Source organism: Mytilus galloprovincialis, chromosome 9, assembly GCF_965363235.1.
Source record: "Mytilus galloprovincialis chromosome 9, xbMytGall1.hap1.1, whole genome shotgun sequence".
NCBI lineage: Eukaryota > Metazoa > Mollusca > Bivalvia > Mytilida > Mytilidae > Mytilus > Mytilus galloprovincialis.
In genome coordinates this window covers 72565001-72589225 of record NC_134846.1, presented here as the reverse complement: position 1 = coordinate 72589225, position 24225 = coordinate 72565001, and the positions used below count along the sequence as shown (strand labels likewise).

General features: G+C 33.0%; 1 protein-coding gene across 1 annotated transcript in view; it reads left to right on the top strand.

The window, feature by feature from the left end:
* The window catches only part of LOC143045866 (uncharacterized), a 116291-nt gene that overhangs the window by 15933 nt on the left and 76133 nt on the right, over positions 1-24225 (top strand). The window contains exons 7-13 of the mRNA XM_076218685.1: positions 1120-1288; positions 1752-1960; positions 7696-7847; positions 10449-10590; positions 12508-12697; positions 13642-13783; positions 16859-16976. Of these exons, the coding sequence (XP_076074800.1) occupies positions 1120-1288; positions 1752-1960; positions 7696-7847; positions 10449-10590; positions 12508-12697; positions 13642-13783; positions 16859-16976 (1122 nt within the window). The remainder of the gene's footprint in view (positions 1-1119; positions 1289-1751; positions 1961-7695; positions 7848-10448; positions 10591-12507; positions 12698-13641; positions 13784-16858; positions 16977-24225) is intronic.

The window sequence follows — 24225 nt, the reverse complement described above, 5'->3', positions numbered from 1 at the left end:
CCCTTTATAGTCAATTTTTAACCATTTTTCATAAATCTTAGTAATCTTTTAGAAAAATCTTCTCCTCTGAAACTACAGGGCCAAATTTAACCAAACTTAGCCATAATCATCATTGGGGTATCTAGTTAACAAAATGTGTCCAGTGACTCGACCAACAAACCAAGATGGCCACCATGGCTAAAAATAGAACATGGGGGTAAAATGCAGTTTTTGGCTTATAACTCAAAAACCAAAGCATTAAGAGCAAATCTGACAGGAAGTAAAATTGTTGATCAGGTCACGATCTATCTGCCCATGAATTTTCAGATGAATTTGATAATCGGTTGTTAGGTTGCTGCCCCTGAATTGGTTATTTTGAGGAAATTTTGCTGTTTTTTTGTTATTATCTTGAATATTATTATAGATAGAGATAAACTGTAAACAGCAATAATGTACAGCAAAGTAAGAACTAAAAATTAGTCAGTATGACCAAAATAGTCAATTGACCCCCTAAGGAGTTATTGCCCTTCATAGTCAATTTTTAACAATTTAAGATTTTCAAGTACTGTTATAGATAGAGATAATTGTAAGCAGCAAGAATGTTTAGTGAAGTAAGATCTACAAACACATCACCATCACCAAAACACAATTTTGTCATGAATCCATCTTTGTCCATTGTTTAATATTCACATAAACCAAGGTGAGCGACACAGGCTCTTTAGAGCCTCTAGTTTGTTATTATCTTGAATATTATTATAGATAGAGATAAACTGTAAACAGCAATAATGTACAGCAAAGTAAGAACTAAAAATAAGTCAGTATGACCAAAATAGTCAATTGCCCCCCCCCCTAAGGAGTTATTGCCCTTCATAGTCAATTTTTAACAATTTTCTTAAAATTTGAAGATTTTCAATAACATTTTCCACAGAAAGTACTGTTATAGATAGAGATAATTGTAAGCAGCAAGAATGTTTAGTAAAGTAAGATCTACAAACACATCACCATCACCAAAACACAATTTTGTCATGAATCCATCTGTGTCCATTGTTTAATATTCACATAGACCATGGTGAGCGACACAGGCTCTTTAGAGCCTCTAGTTTTTTATAAATTTGATGTTCACAAAATTATCTATTCCAGAATGTCCACCACCATGGAGGTACATCAACAACAAATGTGTTGATGCTAGAGCTGATAAAAAAATGGACTATTCTATGGCAGCTCACTATTGTTGGAGCAGGAGATCAAACCTTCTTACCATTAAAAGCTTCATAGAAATATTTAATGTGATGGAAATTCTTCCTACATCGTGAGTTATATTGTACTTATAAATAGACATGCAAATAAAATGAAAGTAGATGTTGGAATGATATATTAACCTTAACTAACAGCAAAATAAAACAATGTTCCAAGACTCTCATTAAACATTCCAGAAATAGGTGATACCCATATATTAGATTATATTATTATATTTTCAGGGAAAGAATGTGGAATATAGGTTACTGTTCTTATATTTTCAGGGAAAGAATGTGGAATATAGGTTACTATTCTTATATTTTCAGGGAAAGAATGTGGAATATAGGTTACTATTCTTATATTTTCAGGAAAAGAATGTGGAATATAGGTTACTATTCTTATATTTTCAGGGAAAGAATGTGGAATATAGGTTACTATTCTTATATTTTCAGTGAAAGAATGTGGAATATAGGTTACTATTCTTATATTTTCAGGGAAAGAATGTGGAATATAGGTTACTATTCTTATATTTTCAGGGAAAAAAAGTGGAATATAGGTTACTATTCTTATATATTTGACACAGTGATTGATATTAAAACCAAGAGGCCTACAGTATTTACTCCATATAATCAAGATAAAGGAGGATTTCATTTGGATCTAGATAATGTTGGAATATTTGTTCGTGATATAATATGGATTGTTCATGGATTTATATGTGAGAAAGACCCAGTATTCAAACAAAGTGGTATGTATGCTACTATTAAAATAGTTTTCTTTCAAAAAGAGATTATTACTTCCTTTGTTGCCAGTAGGTAAGGCCATAGTTATTATATTTTTAGTTTTACGAAATTTTCTTACAAAACCAATGGGTAGAAGGACGAAAAAAAAAATAAAAAAATCAAAGATTTTCTTTTTTTTTATTTCGTTTTACGGACACATATAAAGAAAAGAATGGGTAGGAGGAAGAAAAAAAACTTCCAAACAAAAGACCTTCCAAAACAAACTGCAGAACTTCACAAATAATGACATGCGATTGTGCTGTGACCATGGATTGATTTAATACTCTTTAATATGTCAGTATCTATGTGCTTTATCTGGAATTAAAACAAATTTTAATTCAAGTATAATTACTTTTTTTAATTTTTTACAATAAAACAGACATGACAGTGACAGTTCATTTTTTGGACTTTTTAACTTTTTTGTCATTCCTGGTCGCAGGTTTCATTCCTCTACCAATGCATCCTTCACATAAGGGCCGCACAATACTGAAGTCTTCCTTGAGCTGAACTATTTTGAATTGTTTGCAATGTCGTCAAAGTCCCAGCAAAAAAAGCAAACATCATTGAAAACCTGTGTGATACCTATTTAAAGCAAAAAAATCTCAGAAATTGTTTTATTCATGCCAGTGATTCAATCATATCATACCACTTTTTCTGCCTTGTACATTTTTAATATGTTTATATATATATAATAGGAATTTTGTTTTAAACTGAAAAATACAATTTAGATTCAAAAATTGTTTGAGACTCCAATCATGTTTGTGTATGAGGGTTTTGATTCCCTCCTTTGGAAGACAATTCAAATGATATCCTGGGCAAAGTTGGACAGACTATCCTATTAAGTAACTAAGATTCAGTCAGAGTAGACTGTTTGCTATTGGCTACTAATATGTTTTTTTTCACATAGAAAAAAAATTTCAGATAAAAACTACTACAAAATCACAGCTATAAATATTGTTTTCATGCATTTCACCAACACACAAATGTTGCATACTTTCATATTTAAGAATTGCTTTTTATCTTGATGAAATTCCAATTTAAAACTATAAACCTGCATATAAATAAGTCACCTCCATCAGTTTTCACAGGACAAGGATTCCCTGACAATGACTTTGTCTTGATACACAGTTGGCCAATAGATGTATCAGACTCCCCTTTTACAAATTTGTTCTTGATTACCACAAGATTGAAATAAAAAAAAACTATACAGAACCACGAACTCGAACCACCGCGCCATGGTGGTCAAAAACATTTAAGTCCTTTCTAACATCGATCGCTAAGCGTAAATTCGTATTCTTTCAAGCGCTGTACAGAGTCTGATCGAAAAGTACAACTAAAAACCAAATTAATATTTTTTTACAGGAAAGCAACGCGGCGGTCGGAAAAAAATTAAAAAAATTGTTGTTTTCCAATTTAATTTTTTTTCCAATCCAGCAAAAGTTAGGGTCGGCGGATTCGTAAAACTAAAAATAAAATAACTATGGCCTAAGTGAACGATTGGCCTTTTAAGATTCTAAAGGACTATGGGTAATCTCATTGTTCGTACACCGAAATGAAAATCATGTTACGTCATTGATTGAATTTCCATTGCTTAGAACATTTTAAACCAAACACAACTTCTTGGTGTACGCTTCTGAAAATATTACCCAGAATGCATTAGATTCTGAAGCGGCTAATTGCTGTTATTTTATTACCACTGCTACCATGGTTATAAGTTCCATCATACTTGTCACATAGATAAAAGATTGTTTTCTGTCAGACATATTTTTCATTTTATGACTATATCAGAACAAGTTTGGTATCAAGAACATTTATTGATCAATTGATAATTGTTTTTATATTAAAAGGTGTATGTAACTTACTAAGTAAAAATAGGAATTAATGTCAAATTTGATTGACTAATTTGATCCACAAAAAATCATTCTTATACACGTAAAAATGATGATTAACATATATTGTTATGCCCATTTATTGGCATTATGTTTTCTGGTCTTTGCATTGGGACGTACTTCCGTCCGTTCGTTCGTCAGTCTGTCCCGCTTCAGGTTAAAGTTTTTGGTAGAGGTAGTTTTTGATGAAGTTGAAGCGCAATCAACTTGAAACTTAGTACACATGTTCCAAATGATTTGATCTTTTTTAGCTCACCTGGCCCTTTGGGCCAAGTGAGCTTTTCCCATCACTTTGCGTCCGGCGTCGTCCGGCGATGTCCGGCGTTGTCCTTTGTCATTAACTTTTACAAAAATCTTCTCCTCTGAAACTACTGGGCCAAACTTAGCCACAATCATTATTGGTGTATCTAGTTTAAAAACTGTGTTCGATGACCTCGCCAACTAACCAAGATGGCCGCCATGGCTCTAAAAATAGAACATAGGGGTAAAATGCAGTTTTTAGCTTATAACTCAAAAACCAAACCATTTAGAGCAAATCTGACATGGGTTAAATTGTTTATCAGGTCAAGATCTATCTGCCCTGACCCGGCCATCAAATCAAGATGGCCGCCACGGCTAAAAATGGAACATGGGGGTAAAATGCAGTTTTTGGCTTATAACTCAAAAACCAAAGCATTTAGAGCAAATCTGACATTGGTAAAATTGTTTAACAGGTCAAGATCTATCTGCCATGAAATTTTCAGATGAATCGGATAACTTGTTGTTGGGTTGCTGCCCCTAAATTGGTAATTTTAAGGAAATTTTGCTGTTTTTGGTTATTATCTTGAATATTATTATAGATACAGATAAACTATAAACAGCAATAATGTTCAGCAAAGTAAGATCTACAAATAACTTAACATGACCGAAATGGTCAATTGACCCCTTAAGGAGTTATTGCCCTTTATAGTTAATTTTTAACCATTTTTCATAAATCTTAGTAATCTTTTACAAAAATCTTCTTTTCTGAAACTACTGGGCAAATTTAATCCAAACTTGACCACAATCATCATTGTGGTATGTAGTTTAAAAAATGTGTCCAATGACCCGGCCAACCAACCAAGATGGCCGCCATGGCTAAAAATAGAACATAGGGGTAAAATGTAGATTTTGGCTTATAACTCTAAAACCAAAGCATTTAGAGCAAATCTGACATGGGATGAAATAATTTATTAGGTCAAGATCTATCTGTCCTGAAATTTTCAGACAAATCGGACAACCCGTTGTTGGGTTGCTGCCCCTGAATTAGTAATTTTATGGAAATTTTGCAGTTTTTGCTTATTATCTTGAAAGTTATTATTGATAGAGATAAACTGTAAACAGCACTAATGTTCAGCAAAGGAAGATCTACAAATAAGTCAACATGACCAAAATTGTCAGTTGACCAATTAAGGAGTTATTGCCCTTTATAGTCAATTTTTAACCATTTTTCTAAAATTTTAGTATTCTTTTAAAAAATCTTCTCCTCTGAAACTACTGGGCCAAATTTAACCAAACTTGACCCAATCATCATTTGGGTATCTAGTTTAAAAAATGTGTGGCGTGACCCTGCCAACCAATCAAGATGGCCGCCATGGCTGAAAGTAGTACATAGGGACGTAATGTAGATTTTGGCTGATATCTCTGAAATCAAAGCATTTAGAGCAAATCTGACAGGTGATAAATTGTTTATCAGGTCAAGATCTATTTGCCCTGAAATTTTCAGACAAAACAGACAACCTGTTGTTGGGTTGCTGTCCCAGAATTAGTAATTTTAAGGAAATTTTGCAGTTTTTGGATATTATCTTGAATATTATAATAGATAGAGATAAACTGTAAACAGCACTAATGTTCAGCAAAGTAAGATCTACAAATAAGTCAACATGACCAAAATTGTCAGTTTACCCCTTAAGGAGTTATTGCCCTTTATAGTCATTTTTTAGCTCACCTGGCTGGAAGGGCCAAGTGAGCTTTTCTCATCACTTTGCGTCCGTTGTCCGTCGTCGTCCGTCGTTGTTAACTTTTACAAAAATCTTCTCCTCTGAACCTACTGGGCCAAATCAAACCAAATTTGGCCACAATCATCATTGGGGTATCTAGTTAAAAAAATGTGTCCGGTGACCCGTCCAACCAACCAAGATGGCCACCATGGCTAAAAATAGAACATAGGGGTAAAATGCAGTTTTTGGCTTATAACTCAAAAACCAAAGCATTTAGAGCAAATCTGGCAGCGGTGAAATTGTTTATCAGGTCAAGATCTATCAGCCCTGAAATTTTCAGATGAATCGGACAACCCGTTGTTGGGTTGCTGCCCCTAAATTAGTAATTTTAAGGAAATTTTACTGTTTTTGGTTATTATCTTGAATATTATTATAGATAGAGATAAACTGTAAACAGTAATAATGTTCAGCAAAGTAAGATTTACAAATAAGTCAACATGACCGAAATGGTCAGTTGACCCCTTTAGGAGTTATTGCTTTTTATAGTTAATTTTTAACCATTTTTCGTAAATCTTAGTAATCTTTTACAAAAATCTTCTCCTCTGAATCTTCTGGGCCAAATTAAACCAAACTTGGCCACAATCATCTTTGGGGTATGTAGTTTTAAAAATGTGTCCGGTAACCCGGCCAACCAACCAAGGTGGCCGCCACGTCTAAAAATAGAACATAGGGGTAAATGCAGTTTTTGGGTTATAACTGAAAAACCAAAGCATTTAGAGCAAATCTGCCAAGGAGTAAAATTGTTTATCAGGTCAAGATCTATCTGCCCTGAAATTTTCAGATGAATCCGACAATCCTTTGTTGGGTTGCTGCCACTGAATTGGTAATTATAAGGAAATTTTGCTGTTTTTGGTTATTATCTTGAATATTATTATAGATAAAGATAAACTGTAAATAGCAATAATTTTCAGCAAAGTAAGATTTACAAATAAGTCAACATGATTGAAATGGTCAATTGACCCCCTAAGGAGTTATTGCCCTTTATAGTCAATTTTTAACAATTTTCATAAAATGTGTAAATTTTTACTAACATTTTCCACTGAAACCACTGGGCCAAGTTCATTTTATAAATAGAGATAGTTGTAAGCAGCAAGAATGTTCAGAAAAGTAAGATGTACAAACACATAATCATCACCAAAACACAATTTTGTCATGAATCCATCTGCTTCCTTTGTTTTAATATTTACATAGACCAAGGTGAGCGACACAGGCTCTTTGGAACCTCTAGTTTAGAGATTTTCCCCCATTTTCAAGGTCCACTGAACATAGAAAATGATAGTATGGATTCAGCATCCGTGTACTGGGGACACACTCTTGTTAATCTATAATATAATATAAAACAGTAATAGAAAATTCCAAATGCAAAAGTCTGATATCTATTTTATATTTTTGTTGATATTTATATCTCTTATATAGCAATCAAAGGTCTTCGGGGGATCAACTCGACAGTTAGTTAGATGGTGTCTAGACTAAAATTCACACAAAATGAAGCTACATATTATCAAGCCCATGCCCAGTATAATATTTATTTTAGACTTTTATAATTTTAATAAATGTTTTACATTGTTATAAATCAAATATGAGAACAGGAGTCCAATCGTAGGACATGAATTTCACTGCTAGTATTCAAAGCAGAGTAAAATGAATTAAAAGTTTTGGCAATTATAAAATATTTTGTTAAAGTCATACTATTGCATGGCTCTTTATGTATTAAAAAGTTCAGGAGGTTTATGATTCCTTTGGTATCTACTAAAAAATCTTTTAGAACTAACAAAGATGTTTTTGATATTTTAGATGATAATCTATATGAAGGCTGTTACAAAGAAGAGTTGACACCATTTGAACGAGACCTTCCTCATGAAGTGTTTACAAATAGTGGGGCTATGACTGTGGAAATGTGTGTTAATCATTGTTTACTGAAAGGATATCATTATGCTGGAATTATGGTAAGACCTTTCTTATATGATACAACAAAAGAAATATTTGAAATACTTATTGCAAAAAAATAAAATAGCTTTGAAAATAGTTTGAAATGTTCTGTTTGCATATCTAAAGAAGTCTTCAAACTCGAAACCTTGGTGTTGACAGGCTAGGGATATACTACTTAGACTACTTTTTAAGCCATGGTGATATCTTTTTTTTTTCTTTTTAGCTCACCTGGCCCAAAGGGCCAAATGAGCTTTTCTCATCACTTGGCGTCCGGCGTCCGGCGTCCGGCGTCTGTCGTCATCCAGCGTCCGGAGTCGTTAACTTTTACAAAAATCTTCTTCTCTGAAACTACTGGGCCAAATTTAACCAAACTTGGCCACAATCATCATTGGGGTATCTAGTTTAAAAAATGTGTCCGGTGACCCCGCCAACCTACCAAGATGGCCGCCATGGCTAAAAATAGAACATAGGGGTAAAAGCAATTTTTGGCTTATAACTCAAGAACCAAAGCATTTCGAGAAAATCTGACATGGGGGTAAAATTGTTTATCAGGTCAAGATCTATCTGCCCTGAAATTTTCAGATGAATCGGACAACCCGTTGTTGGGTTGCTGTCCCTAAATTGGTAATTTTAAGGAAATTTTACTGTTTTTGGTTGTTATCTTGAATATTATTATAGATAGAGATAAACTGTAAACAGCAATAATGTTCAGCAAAGTAAGATTTACAAATAAGTCAACATGACCGAAATGGTCAGTTGACCCTTTTAGGAGTTATTGCCCTTTATAGTCCATTTTTAACCATTTTACGTAAATCTTAGTAATCTTTTACAAAAAGTTTCTCCTCTGAAACTACTGGGCTTAATTAATCCAAACTTGGCAACTATCATCTTTGGGGTATCTAGTTTAAAAAATGTGTCCGGTGATCCCGCCATCCAACCAAGATGGCCGCTACGGCTAAAACTAGAACATAGGGGTAAAATGCAGTTTTTGGCTTATAACTCAAAAACCAAAGCATTTAATGCAATCCTGACATGGGGTAAACTTGTTTATCAGGTCAAGATCTATCTGCCCTGTAATTTTCAGATGAATCGGACAACCCGTTGTTGGGTTACTGCCCCTGAATTAGTAATTTTAAGGAAATTTTGATGTTTTTGGTTATTATCTTGAATATTATTATAGATAGAGATAAACTGATAACAGCAATAATGTACAGCAAAGTAAGATTTACAAATAAGTCAGCATGAAAGAAATGGTCAATTGACCCCCTAAGGAGTTATTATCCTTTATAGTCAATTTTTAACAATTTTCATAAAATTTGTAAATTTTTACTAACATTTTCCACTGAAACTACTGGGCCAAGTTCATTATGAATAGAGATAATTGTAAATTGCAAGAATGTTCAGTAAAGTAAGATGTAAAAACACATCACCATCACCAAAACACAATTTTGTCATGAATCCATCTGCTTCCTTTCTTAAACACTCACATATACATAGGTGAGCGACACAGGCTCTTTAGAGCCTCTAGTTTTTTTCAAATATGAGTTTGAATGTCCTTCTAATATCTCTTGCCCCTCTTTCAGACCACTCAGCCAAAGAGTCCTATTTTTAGCTCACCTGGCCTGAAGGGTCAAGTGAGCTTTTCTCATCACCGTCCGTCCGTCGTCCGGCGTCCATCGTCCGTCGTCTGTAACTTTTACAAAAATCTTCTCCTCTGAAACTACTTGGCCAAATTTAACCAAACATGGCCAAAATCATTATTAGGGTATCTAGTTTAAAAATTGTGTCCGGTGACCTGGCCAACCAACCAAGATGGCCGCCATGGCTAAAAATAGAACATAGGGGTAAAATGCATTTTTTGGCATATAACTCAAAAACAAAAAGCATTTAGAGCAAATCTGACATGGGGTAAAATTGATTATCAGGTCAAGATCTATCTGCCCTGAAATATTCAGATGAATCAGACAATCCTTTGTTGGGTTGCTGCCACTGAATTGGTAATTTTAAGGAAATTTTGCTGTTTTTGGTTATTATCTTGAATATTATTATAGATAAAGATAAACTGTAAACAGCAATAATGTTCAGCAAAGTAAGATTTACAAATAAGTCAACATGATTGAAATGGTCAATTGACCCCCTAAGGAGTTATTGCTGCCCCATAATTGGTAATTTTAAGGAAATTTTGCAGTTTTTTGTTATTATCTTGAATATTATTATAGATAGAGATAAACTGTAAACAGCAATAATGTACAGCAAAGTAAGACCTTAAAATAGGTCAACATGACCCAAATGGTCAATTGACCCCCTGGGGAGTTATTTTTTTTACCTTTGTAGTCAATTTTTAACAATTTTCATAAAATTTGTAAATTTTTTCTAACATTTTCCACTGAAACTACTGGGCCAAGTTCATTATTGAAAGAGATAGTTGTAAGCAGCAAGAATGTTCAGTAAAGTAAGATGTACAAACACATCACCATCACCAAAACACAATTTTGTCATGAATCTATCTGCATCCTTTGTTTAATATTCACATAGGCCAAGGTGAGCGATACAGGCTCTTTAGAGCCTCTGGTTATGTTTTGCATTAATTTTTAACTGTATTAATCATCTATTTATAGAATGGTGACACCTGTGGATGTGGAAACTCTCGTGGGAATTATGGAAGACTGTATGAAAACCATAACTGTACCATAAAGTGTGTGGGCAATATAACACAAGAATGTGGTGGCACAGCGGCTAATAATGTTTACAGAACATCAGGTAACTATCTTGTTAACATGCTAAGAGTGGCACAGTGGCTTATACTGTGTATAGAACATCAGGTAACTATCTTGTTAACATGCTAAGAGTGGCACAGTGGCTTAATCTGTGTACAGAACATCAGGTACCTTTTAAGGTCACCTGGGCCAAGTGAGCTTTTCTCATCACTTTGCGTCCGGCGTCGTCGTTGTCGTCCATCGTCGTCGTCCGGCGTCGTTAACGTTTACAAAAAACTTCTTCTCTGAAACTTTTGGGCCAAATTAAACCAAACTTGGTCACAATCATCATTGGGGTATCTAGTTTAAAAAATGTGTCCGGTGACCCCGCCAACCAAGCAAGATGGCTGCCATGGCTCAAAATAGAACATAGGGGTAAAATGCATTTTTTGGCTTATAACTCAAAAACCAAAGCATTTAGAGCAAATCTGACATGGGGGTTAAATTGTTTATCAGGTCAAGATCTATCTGCCCTGAAATTTTCAGACAAATCGGACAACCTGTTAATGGGTTGCTGCTCCTGAATTAGTAATTTTAAGGAAATTTTGCAAATTTTGGTTATTATCTTGAATATTATTATAGATAGAGATAAACTGTAAACAGCAATAATGTTCAGCAAAATAAGATCTACAAATAAGTCAACATGACCAAAATAGTCAATTGACCCCTTAAGGAGTTATTGCCCTTTATAGTCAATTGTTAACAATTTTCATAAATTTTTGTTAATTTTTGTAAATTTTTAGGAAATATTTTCCACTGTAATTACTGGGCCAAGTTCATTATAGATAGAGATAATTGTAGCAACAAGAATGTTCAGTAAAGAAATATTTACAAACACATTACCATCACCACTTTTATTTTGAAATCTATAATAGACAGAAAGAAATTTGAAAAAAAACATACATGTATAATCATATAGACAAGATCTACAAGAAGGTTATCAAAGAAGACGAAGGTTATCAAAGAAGACATCAGTAGACTCTCTGAAAGAATTACAGCTTCGCTAGCCAAGGGTTACGATCAACTCCCGTTATATTTACCCTTGGCGGATTGAGCTAACATTTGTGATATCAATGTTGCGCCATCTATCTGAAGATTAAAATCACGCCCATTCCTAATACATTATTCTTGACCAATGGTAGCACTTGAACTCTTCAATTTGGAGGTAAAAATAAGGTTGCGTCTATATTCTACACACTTGGTAAAGCCGGAAAAGAAAATATACATCAACATTCATGCATTTGTGCTTGAAAGCATACACAGGAACTTCTATTAGTTGATTAAAAACATTTGAGTGGTCACTTAACATAGTCGTATGTTTCTACTGCAACCAATAAAAATCCTTACCTTGTGTCTCCAAAATTTTAGCTCAATCCGCCAAGGGTGAAGAGAACGGGAGTGGATAGTAATCCTTGGCTAGCGAAGATGAAAGAGTTATTGCCCTTATTCATTTTCATTTCAAATTTGCCTTTTACCTTGAAATGTATGATCAATATAGAGAAACTTTAAAAAGCAAAAATTATTATCAAGACTCTGACTGTATCTTTTTTTAATTCAATATGTAACCATGCTAAAATTATCAGTCACCTCCTTTCGATCGCAATCTTTATATTTTGAAGATAAAAGCCAATTAATTTTGTACAACAATGTTATAAAAAGGCAAGTACTACGAAAACTTATGATAAGGAAATTATGAAGATTCTCCTTCTTGTCTTTTTTTTTTTATAATTGATCAATTAATGAATATTGCAAATGTTTTATCACACATAATTTCCATATTCAAAATTTACTTGCAGAAATCTGATCTAAATAACAAGATTTGAATTTTCAATTTCAATTTAAACTTTAAAACTGTAATACAGTATTTTAATTTGAACTGTAACTTAACTTGGGATTGTTACATTTATCTGTAATTTTTCAGAGAAGATTTGTATGGATAGTATGCCGAGGAATCCATTGGACCCAAGAGTATGTTACAGCTATGATAATGATCAGCAATACTATGAAAATGGCAGATTTCATTGTCTTCATCAGCAAGGTTATAACATCATGCCAAAAACACCTGTTGATGAGAGTAATATTTATAATCAACTACTGTTAGGTGCTGTGAGGTAAGATAAAGATACATGCTATGTATTAACTTGTGCTTTGGTGTTTTTTTATAACTATACTACAGCAGAGTTACCCTTTTTTATCTCTATGTCCCAAAATTAGTTTCCATTTTTCACTTAAGTTTGCCAATAATATAAAACTTATATGCAATGCTTATTACCACATAACACAGGTCATGTTTGAATTTGGGTGGCTTAACTTCTATGTCCCAAAATAAGTTTCCATTTTTCACTTAAGTTTGCCAATAATATAAAACTTATATGCAATGCTTATTACCACATAACACAGGTCATGTTTGAATTTGGGTGGCTTGACTTCTATGTCCCAAAATTAGTTTCCATTTTTCACTTAAGTTTGCCAATAATATAAAACTTATATGCAATGCTTATTACCACATAACACAGGTCATGTTTGAATTTGGGTAGCTTCACTTTTACAAATCTAAATTTACAAAATGGAAAAATTGCTGATTTTCTTACATTTTTGTTACACTTACTTAAGTTTGTCTCAACCAAATGTTATGAGTTTTATACTTATTATGCTTACTACTATATAATACCAGATCAAATTTGAATTTCTGTGGCTTCACTTTTACAGATCTCTAGTAAAACTGTTATGTCCCTTTATAAGGTTATATCTGTGTCTTATAACAAAATCAGGCTGTACATTTCACCATTTGATCTAATGTGTTAATTGTTGTATTGTAAATCAGGCCTTGATTTTCTTATTTGAAAAGTTTCATGTTTTGTAATGCCAGGGCCTTTTGTAGCTTTGTATATTGTTTTGGTTTTGCTCATTGTTGAAGGCTATCAACAGTAACTTTTTGCTGCTTATATCCACTTCATTTTCACTCTAGCGGATAGTTATTTTATTGCCAATGATACCAGTGTCTTGAGCTAACTGAAAACTCTATATTTATATATTGTTTATGATGTTTATTTAGTTACGATGGCTGGAATGATGTTAATCTGACCAATCCAGAGGCTTGGTTAGGTGTGGAAACACCTGGTAACGCATGGCAAGATGACAAAAGACTGGTAGAATTTGCTAACTGGGACAATAAAGATTATGCCTCCTCTTGGAAGGTAAGTAAGATTGGTAGAATTTGCTAACCCGGACAATAAAGAATGTGCCTTCTCTTGGAAGGTAAATGTAACTTCAGAGAATTAATGATAACTAAAGGCAAGATGACAAAAGACTGGTAGAATTTGCTAAATGGGACAATAAAGACTATGCCTCCTCTTGGAAGGTAAGTAAGATTGGTAGAATTTGCTAACCCGGACAATAAAGACTGTGCCTCCTCTTGGAAGGTAAATGTAACTTCAGAGAATTAATGATAACTAAAGGCAAGATGACAAAAGACTGGTAGAATTTGCTAAATGGGACAATAAAGATTATGCCTCCTCTTGGAAGGTAAGTAAGATTGGTAGAATTTGCTAACTGCGACAATAAAGACTATACCTCCTCTTGGAAGGTAAATGTTACTTCAGAGAATTAATGATAAATAAAGGCAAGATGACAAAAAACTGTTAGAATTGGCTAAATGGGACAATAAAGACTATGCCTCCTCTTGGAAGGTAATCTTCAGGGAAGTAATGATAAATAAACAATCCAAAGCCTAATTTGTCAGAAGTAATCTTGTCTTGAGCAATTTAAGGATAATTTTGTTAGGTGAGGAATTTAGGCTTAAGGTAAGAGGCTCCATCAATCACAACAAAAAGGGAAGCTGTGGTATTGAAACATGGTTTTTGGACTTCATTTGTCTTTAAGTGAGATCTTGGCAGAATTGCCATAAGTTTGCCTGTGCATAATATTTTTATAAGCAGCGACATCTAATCTTATTTGTTACATATTAATATCTCTTGTCACACTTCCTGCATAATAAAAAACCTAGCAACTCTTTGGAGGGATCTATACATAAATAGTTGTCCCTTTGGAGAGGTATGGATCTGATTATCTGATGCTTGTTTTCCTGTGACAGTCCAAACATCAACCTTGTCTCCCCATCCATCTACATTTTACATTAGTTTAATAAGCTTGATCTATATCAACTCCATAACCAGTAAACTCTTTATACCTGGCTTTTTCTCAACCTTTAGCATCCTTTGCTCCTTGTCTGACGTTTGTTGTTCGTCATTGTTGTCTGTTAACTTTCATAAAAATCTTCTCCTGTTAAACAAATGGACCAAACTTATCAAAACTTTGCCACAGTCATCATTAGGGTATCTAGCTTTTAAAATGTGTTCGATGACCCAAAAAGTATGAAAAAACAGGTTCCCTGCCCAAATGTATCCATCAAGTTATGAAAAGTGGTTCTTTATTATACAAGGTGTAAATGCTTTAACTGTAAGTTGTAAAATGGGGTTTTGGCTACCATAAGCATTAAATTGATTATTGTACGTGTATTGCCATTGTCCTTAACATGGGGTTTTGGCTACCATAAGCATTAAATTGATTATTGTACGTATATTGACATTGTCCTTAACATGCAACAAATGTTTGTCTCTGGAAAGCTAAAAATCAATCAAAATCATCTGAGGCCTGTTGGAATTCATTGGACATGACAAAGAATTACCTGTTATGTTCTAATTCACTTGTTCAACAATATAAAGTATTTTCGCTACTTAATTTCTGAAACCTACTTCAAACCCAAACTGTATACTATATCATTCTTGGTATAAAATAAGAAACACATTTCTGATTTTGTCCAGCATGGTGACAATGTCATTTTATTAAACATTATACAAGCTAAATCATCATTTCACTGTCCACAAACACATTGGATTCACTGAATGCAAATACATTACGTCCACTAAATAAAAAAATTTCATAGTACTTACAGAATATCTAGAAATAAACAAATATCATAATTAGTACACATCCAATTGATTTCTGAATTACATAACAATTCTACACTGTGGTAATAATCAACATGGTCACCAACTAACCTCGATAACTGAAAAAATGTGATCCTTTTCTTATATACTACCCACGAAATCCAAACCGGTTCTTACAATAGGTACTACGCGACTAAAAATAACTACTCGTAGAGCACATATATTTACTGTTAATTTTGGATAATTATACCAGTCAAAATTAGCCTATTGTTTTACTGTCAATTCAAGTAAATGAAAGCATAATATTTTTATTGTTAGTGCTATACCAAAACCTACCAAACACCATCATGGTCTGCAAACATTATTCATATTACTTAATATAAGTGGATACATAAAAAAACAGGTTACAAAAAGAAATAATAAAGATGCTTAAGACTATTTACTAGTATGAAATTATATAGAAATATATTAGAAATTAAGTTTACAGTACAGATTTTCATTAGAATTTATTTTTAAAAAACTGTAATAGAAATAGTAGTCAATATGATATTTGAAAGCTTAATGTCCAGTGACATAAATTTCATACATATTTAGGATGAGATAAAAATTGCAATAAATAAAATTTGTATGTTTAAAAAAAAAAAAGATTAGGTTTTTATTTTTGCCTTTGTCCAGCATTTTCTGTATTGAACATTAAGATTATCTCTATACCAAGATTCCTTGTAAAAATGATTGGATGTATCTTTAATCATAATTTTTATGTCTCTGGACTCCAGCCAAAAAAAGATGTTTTCAACTGAGTCCCTTTGCAGTAGACATTATTGGTATCACAGAAATCATATTAGCGTTAAAAGTTAGGAAATTATTTGGTGTCTTAAAGGGGATAAATTTGGGCAGATAAGAATTGTTGGACACAATTAGGTTGGGATTTTAAGGACATGTTTGAGTGACATGGACTTGTTTTGGTGGACACTCTAGGAGGGATGAACATGTTTGAGAGTGTTACAAATATACTATGGCCCTTCAAAGCATTTAACAACATGAAAATGATAAAACCTATACTGGATAATGTTTTCATCAAGATTTTGTCAAACATATTCCAGTTGAGCCTAAAAAGAACCATACCATTTTCTGAATTTTTATCTGAGGAGCACACAAATTCAAGCAATTTTGCACATCTGAATACCAAAAGTATGATGATGAGTAAAACACACAGGCCTCATAAACAAGTTTGAAAAAAAAACTATAACATTGTAGCAACTACCTCATATTATTCTTAGCTTCTCACAGTTGAAAATAATTTGACCATTCCTATCATTTCAGTGGGCTGGTCAAGTAGACTTGAGTAATAAAGGAAATTGGAGAGTGGACTTTGGGGTTGGAGGAACAGTAAAAGCAAGAACAGCCTGTGAATTATATGATTATGACATCAAATACACTGGTAAGACAATAGGTTTAATTATTTGAAGTTGTTAATTTGTAAAAAAAAAGTTCTAAAGACACCAATACTGGGAACTGTATATCAAACAGGAAATGAATCTGATAGGCTTTTTAATATAGAATTGATAGAATCCTAAACTTTATGAGACTTCACAAGATTTATGAATTTTGGAAACATCTTACTGAAAAATTATCGGAAAAGCTCAATAAATTAACCACATAGTTTCAAAGTTTAACAAATACAAGTTTTATCCTCAAGTAGATATATTTTGACAAATAAAATGACCAATTAAAGCGTGATTTCTTTGATGTGAAAAGTTTTATAATGGTTTGTGAAATTCGCAGTTACAGGGTATGGCATCAGCGCCAGTGTTTTGTTACCCGTTTGCATTCTGTACCCTTTTGTATTGAAATAAATGCAATAATGACAAATTTGAAGTGACAGATTACAAGTATGATACAATGGCATTACTCGTTACTTAGTTTGAATGGTATTTTTATGCAGTTAAGCCGCATTATGCGAGCATCCTAGATTTGTGTTCTACCCAATAAATGCTGAAATACTTGCCATTGTTATATAACTAGCTGGCTACTATGTTATATATAACTAATTGGACACTTTTTTAATACTTTTTATTCTGGATTACAAAAAATATGACCAGAAAAACCTTAAATGATCGTCGAATCACCCAAAAGTTTTGAAGTTTCACATAGGAAGTAGTGCTCATTAGGAATCCTTGTGTAGTTTATTATTTTTATGACCTGTGCTTTTGGCTAAGATGTCAAAGAACAATTGTATGAAATATTTAATCGCCGAAAATCTCTTAAGACAAGTTATTTAGATTTCCCAAATGGCAAAAGTCATAGGAATATTGTTTGTCATCAATACGTAGTACAACTAGGTCAGTAGTCATTTATATAATAAGTTCAACTGTTCATGCTCTTGGCAGCAATTTCAAATTAGAAGAAGAAATTATAATCTTTTCATTTTGGAGGCAGGGGTGCAAATTTAGCGGTGGTCCGATTTCCACGACCTTCCACTTTTGCAAGCGAAATTTTGACTTTGTTTCTAGCTACGCCTGATGGAGTCACCTTCCACTTGAAAGAAAGTAAGAAATATGCAAACCTTTTCACCAAAGTTTCCAAATAAACGATCTAAAAACTTATTTTCATCATTATTATTCATGACAGGGATGTTCATTTTGTTCAACCGCTAGCTTTATACAGAAAATCACTGACAAATAATGTGTAAATTCAAGTAAAATCGTATCCGTTTGCCGTGAAGACAAAATTTTACATCGGATCTGATTCCGGAAGTGGATAAGGGTAATTCCGGGTTTTGGCAATCAACTACAAAAAAATCCAGGCAGGTGACAAAATACATCCATGCGTGGAAAATGAATATAAACACTAGGATTGAAAACCAAAAGATGCATGTAAAACAAAGAAAAAGCAGAAAATATTTTACAGAAACTCAAAATTACTTTTTGACAAATTTGAATGTCAAAATCCAATACAATGTGACAGCTGGGAACAGTATATCTCACAATATATATGTTCATGGTCACAGTATAAATTTTCTTTATCAGTGATAAATAATGATAATGCATGTGAGATGCTTTTAAAGTGTAAACATATTACTGCAATTTTGAAGTGGTATTTTTTCTCAATTTTGAAGGGTAAATTAAAGTAGCTGGAAGTTTCTTACTTTATTTTTACAAATAATGCAACTATATTATATAATACCTGAATGTAAGCAAATCATATGATATGTAGGTGGCGTCCTTTGGGCCACTCTACCCCTCCTGTTTGATAACTTGGAAACGGTCGAGATCCCCACCCCTAAACCATATATTCAAGTATAGGACAATATAATAAATCAAATAAGATATAGGGTGAGTCCCTGGAGTCACCTCACCCCCCTCCCGTTTGAGAACTTTGAAAAGGTCTAGATCCCCACCACTGAACCATATATATTCATGTTTGTGACAATATGAAAAATCCAATGAAACAGAGGGACAATATAACAAATCAGATGAAATATGGAGAGAGTCCCTTGGGTTACCCAACCCCCTCTTGTTTGATAATTTGAAAACCGTTGAGATACCCACCCCTTAACCATATATATTCATGTATGGGACAATATAACAATTTAAATGAAATATAGGGGGAGTCTCTGGGGTCACTGTATGCCCTCCTGTTTGAGAACTTGGAAATGGTCAAAATCCTCACCCTTAAACCATATATACTCATGTATTGGACAATATAACAACTCAAATGAAATATAGGGGAAGTCCCTGGAGTCACCCCACCCCTCCTGTTTGAGAACTTGGAAGCCGTCAAGATCCCCACACCGAAACAATATATATTCATGTATGGGCCAATATTACTAATTAAATGAAATATACGGGGGAGTCCCTGGGGTCACCCTATCCCCTCCTGTTCGAGAACTTGGAAACTGATGAGATCCCCACCCCTAAACCATATATATCAGCAGAAGATGTGCCTGACTTTTTACATATTTCACCAAAGAAGAACAGTGTAACCATTCATGTAGCACAACATATGATACAAGATGTTCAAAGAATATTGGATAGTGATCTTAACTCTGTAAAAAGTCATTTCCAGTTTGGGAATATTTACAAAACTGTCAATAACTCAGTAACAGTGACATTATATGTAAGTACTGGTACAATTAATGTTCAAGGTCGAAGTATCTTTACTTGGATTGACACTTTTGTGGCAAACTGTGAATCCCTTGAAAAAGAAATAATTTCATCCCAACCAAGGTCATCTACTCCAGTTGAATTTATAGAAGAAATTTTTAACAGTTCCATAGAATCCTCACAAGAGAACTCACAAATGTCTGAAGAGATTAATGATCAATCTCAAAACCTTAACTTTTCATTAGACTCAATAACTAATCTATCGAAATCCGTTAATAATTCCAAATATGATGGGAAAAGTAAGGAGGATTTAATTCAGATCATTAATGATTTAGAATCAAAATTGGAAAATAAATGCAGTGAGGTGTCCATACAAACTGATTCTATTGAGTGTCAAACAGCAAAATTTGTTAACGCATGTGATGTGTCAACACAAACAGCACCAATTCCAGCACCTAGGCTGTCAAAATTGAAACTTCATAAGGAACCATGCAAAACAGTTGAAACTACCATCCAGCCGGAAAACCAAATTCACAACCTAAAACAGGTAAAATCTAACAAAACACAAAATTTTGAACAATTATCCAGTGATAAAAACTTAATTATTGGTTCATCCATTCTGAAAGGAATCAGACCCTCTGGCCTATCTAAAACAGATATCAGAACATTCAGGGGTGCCAACATTGATAGGATCACCAGCGAAATCATGAAAATGAATTTAAGAACCTATAAGAATATTATCCTTCAAGTTGGAGGAAATGATATTAGTGCTGGGCATTCACTAAAAGAATTAGAAGAGGACTTTGAAAGTCTGATCTGGGCTGCTCGTTCGTGTTGCAATAAGGATTGTAACATCATAGTTTCAGGACTACCCCCAAGATATGATGTAAATGTGTACAGTGCAAACTTAGTCCTAGAAAAACTGTGTCAACAATTTGGATTGGTTTTTATACGACAGTATGAGATGTATATGAGTGACAGTTTCAACCAGAATAAAGGTTTCTATACTCATGATGGGATTCATTTTAACTCCAGAGGAACATCCAGATACATTAAAACAATTAATAATATAGTTGGAATACTAAATTATCATTCTTATTCCTGTGCTAACTGTGGTGAACTTAACCATAAAACATCTTCATGTAGATTTGAAATGAAAATCAAATGTCATAAATGTAATATGTATGGCCACAAACAAAAATTTTGTTTAGCATGAAAAAATGGCAAGGAAGAGAATGCCAATTTAACCACTGTTTCAAATAGATTTAATACACTTTTAACATTATGCTCTGAATGCAATTTATTATCTTGTATATGTTTGTCCACATTTTCTATTTCAAAAGAATATGAAACTTCAAAAAGAAACAAAAAGAGGAGTGTTAATTATGTTATCATTAAAGAAAATGTGAATGGTATTTATTCTTCTGACACAACCAAGAAAGTGTCTATTGCAAAACTTAATAGTATTAATGATGCATTAATTACTTCAGATAATGCTGACACTTTATCCCAGACATGTGGACAGGATACATTTCTTAATGATAAGCAGCTTGATACAAACTGTGTAATGTCAAATAATGATTCTAATGTTATCATAGCATGTGATTTATTGTATCCATTTCCTGAGGCTAATTTTTTAATTGATGTGAAAATATCTTATATCTATGTATTTACTTTAGCAATAGCTATTTGTATGTATTATCTAATCATTTTGGAAAACCATGCATTGACAAGGAAGCAAATAGATCCTGGTGATAATATTTTTGGTACATATGGTTTTAGTAAATCTAAAGGTATCAGGATTTGTTCTCATAATGTTAATAGGATTGAAAGTAAATATGATGAAATCAAACACACACTTATGTTTTCAAAAAACCCACCTGATGTAGTTGGCATGTGTGAAACATTTTTAACTAAAAACACCAAAGATAATGAATTACAAATACCTGGTTACTTATCTGAAAGAAAAGACAGAACTTCCCAGGGTGGGGGTGGTTTAATTGTTTATTTTTCTGAAAAAATAAAATTTTCAAGACAAAACAACATTGAAATAGGAGGTATTGAAACAATGTGGTTTGAGGTAAAACCAGATTATAAAAAATCATTTTTACTATGTTTTGTGTACAGACCTCCAAAGTCAACAATAGATTGGATTGATGATTTTGAAAAAGAACTAGGAATGGCAGTGACCATTAATTCAGATATTATATTATTGGGGGATTTTAATATGAATTTTAAAGCACCAAGCAAACCTCCTCAAAAATGGTTGAATGTTTTAGAAACATTCAATCTTCAACAATTGATTGTAGATGCTACAAGGGTCACAAAGGATACCAGTACATTGGTTGATCATATCTATGTCAGTAATCTAGATAAGGTACAGGAATCACATGTCTGTAAATTTGCAATTAGTGACCATTATCCTATTTGTTTAACAAGGAAAGAAGTTAATAAAGACAAAAAGAATTCACACAGTACAATCACATACAGGAATTTCAAAAAATTTGATCAAAATGAATTTCTTTTAGACCTACAAAGTACACCTTTTTATAAAATTGAATTTGAAGACAACCCTTCTGTTTGTCTCCAATTATTTTATGATATGTTGAACAAAGTTTTAGATAAACATGCTCCTGTTGTTGAAAAGAGAGTTAAAAAGGATAGGCAACCTGATTGGTATAATAGTGAAATTATATATGCTAGGAACATGAGGGATAAATACAATGCACTTGGATTGTGGAGTGAATATAGATTTTGGAGAAATAAAACTAAACAAATAATAGAGAATTCAAAAAAGAACTATTATAAAAACATGGTAAAAGACTCTAAGGACTCAAAATCTTTATGGAAATGCCTTCATAGCTTGAATCCAAAGTTTAAAAAATCCCCACATGGGTTAGCTACAGATGAGAACAATACAACAACAAATGATAAAAAATCTATAGCAGATACTTTTAATACCTTTTTTACTTCCTGTGCTGAAGAACTAAGAGAGCAAAGGGACATTACATCTATTGACAAGGCAGATTTCAATAATCTAAGCAAATTTATTAAAAATCAATTAAAACAACAAAAACATGAGAAATTTACCATACCACCAATAAAGATAAATGAGCTATTTGATGAGTTAATTAAACTTGATGTAAATAAATCATCAGGAACTGATAATATTGGACCGCAAATCCTTAAAATAAGTGCTCCATGTATTGCCTCTCCTCTCACATATATATTCAACAGAATGATAGATACTGGTATCTACCCCTCATTACTGAAAAATGCTAAGGTAACACCAGTTTACAAAGATGGTGATAAGGTTTTAGCAACAAATTACAGGCCAATTTCTGTACTTCCATCTTTATCAAAAGTATTAGAAAGGCATGTCTCAAATAACATGTATAAGTACTTGTCTAAATTTAAACTTTTACATCCTACACAATCAGGTTTTAGGCCACATCATTCTTGTCAAACTGCACTTATTGATATCATTGACAAATGGCTGAAAGAAATGAATGATGGTAATCTTAACTTAGCAATACTGTTAGACTTTAAAAAGGCATTTGATCTTGTAGATCATGACATTCTTTGCTTAAAGCTTGCTATTTATGGATTCAGTGAGTCTGCAGTAGGTTTTTTCAGGTCATACCTAAGTAATAGAACACAGCAAGTAAACATTTGCAATGTTAATTCTGATAAAAAAGATGTGAAATTTGGTGTCCCCCAAGGATCTATTCTAGGTCCTCTATTATTTGTCTTATTTATAAATGACCTTCCCCTGTGCATTAAAAATTGTAAAACAGACTTGTATGCTGATGATACTACTCTTCATAAATCAGGGAAAAGTATAGAAAATTTACATGATGATGTTCAAGAAGATTTATGCAAAGTTGAAGAATGGTGCAAAATGAATAATATGTTCATCAATACCAAAAAAACTAAATGTTTGGTTACTGGAACAAGTCAGAAGTTATCAACCCAATCTTTTCAACCAAATTTAGTAATAAATTCAGAAACACTACAAAATTCATCATGTGAGAAATTATTAGGTGTTAAAATTGACAGCACACTTAGCTGGAAAAACCAAATTGATCAAATTTGTGCTAGCATTTCATCAAGAATATACCTTCTTTCTAAATTAAAGAAATTTTTAGATATTAATGCCAGGAAAGCATATTATAATGGGTATATTCTGCCTCTCATCGATTACTGCTGTATTATTTGGGGAGAATGTAAAAATGAAGGGATAGTAAGAATATTAAAACTTCAAAAAAGAGCAGCAAGATTAATTCTTGATGCAGACCCATTATCCCCATCAGCCCCCTTATTTAAAAAACTTGGTTGGATGACAGTAGAAAACAGAATCAAATACCATAAATATTTATTGCTATTTAAATGTATGCGGAAAGAAGCACCACAGTACCTAATTCAAAAGTTTCAACTTATATCTGTAAATAATCCTTATGCTTTAAGGGGTGTTACTCAAGGTAATTTGATAGTTCCAAAGCCAAAAACTGAACTGTTTAAAAAATCTTTTGCTTATTCTGGATCAGTTTTATGGAACGGACTACCTTATGAAATGCGTAAAGT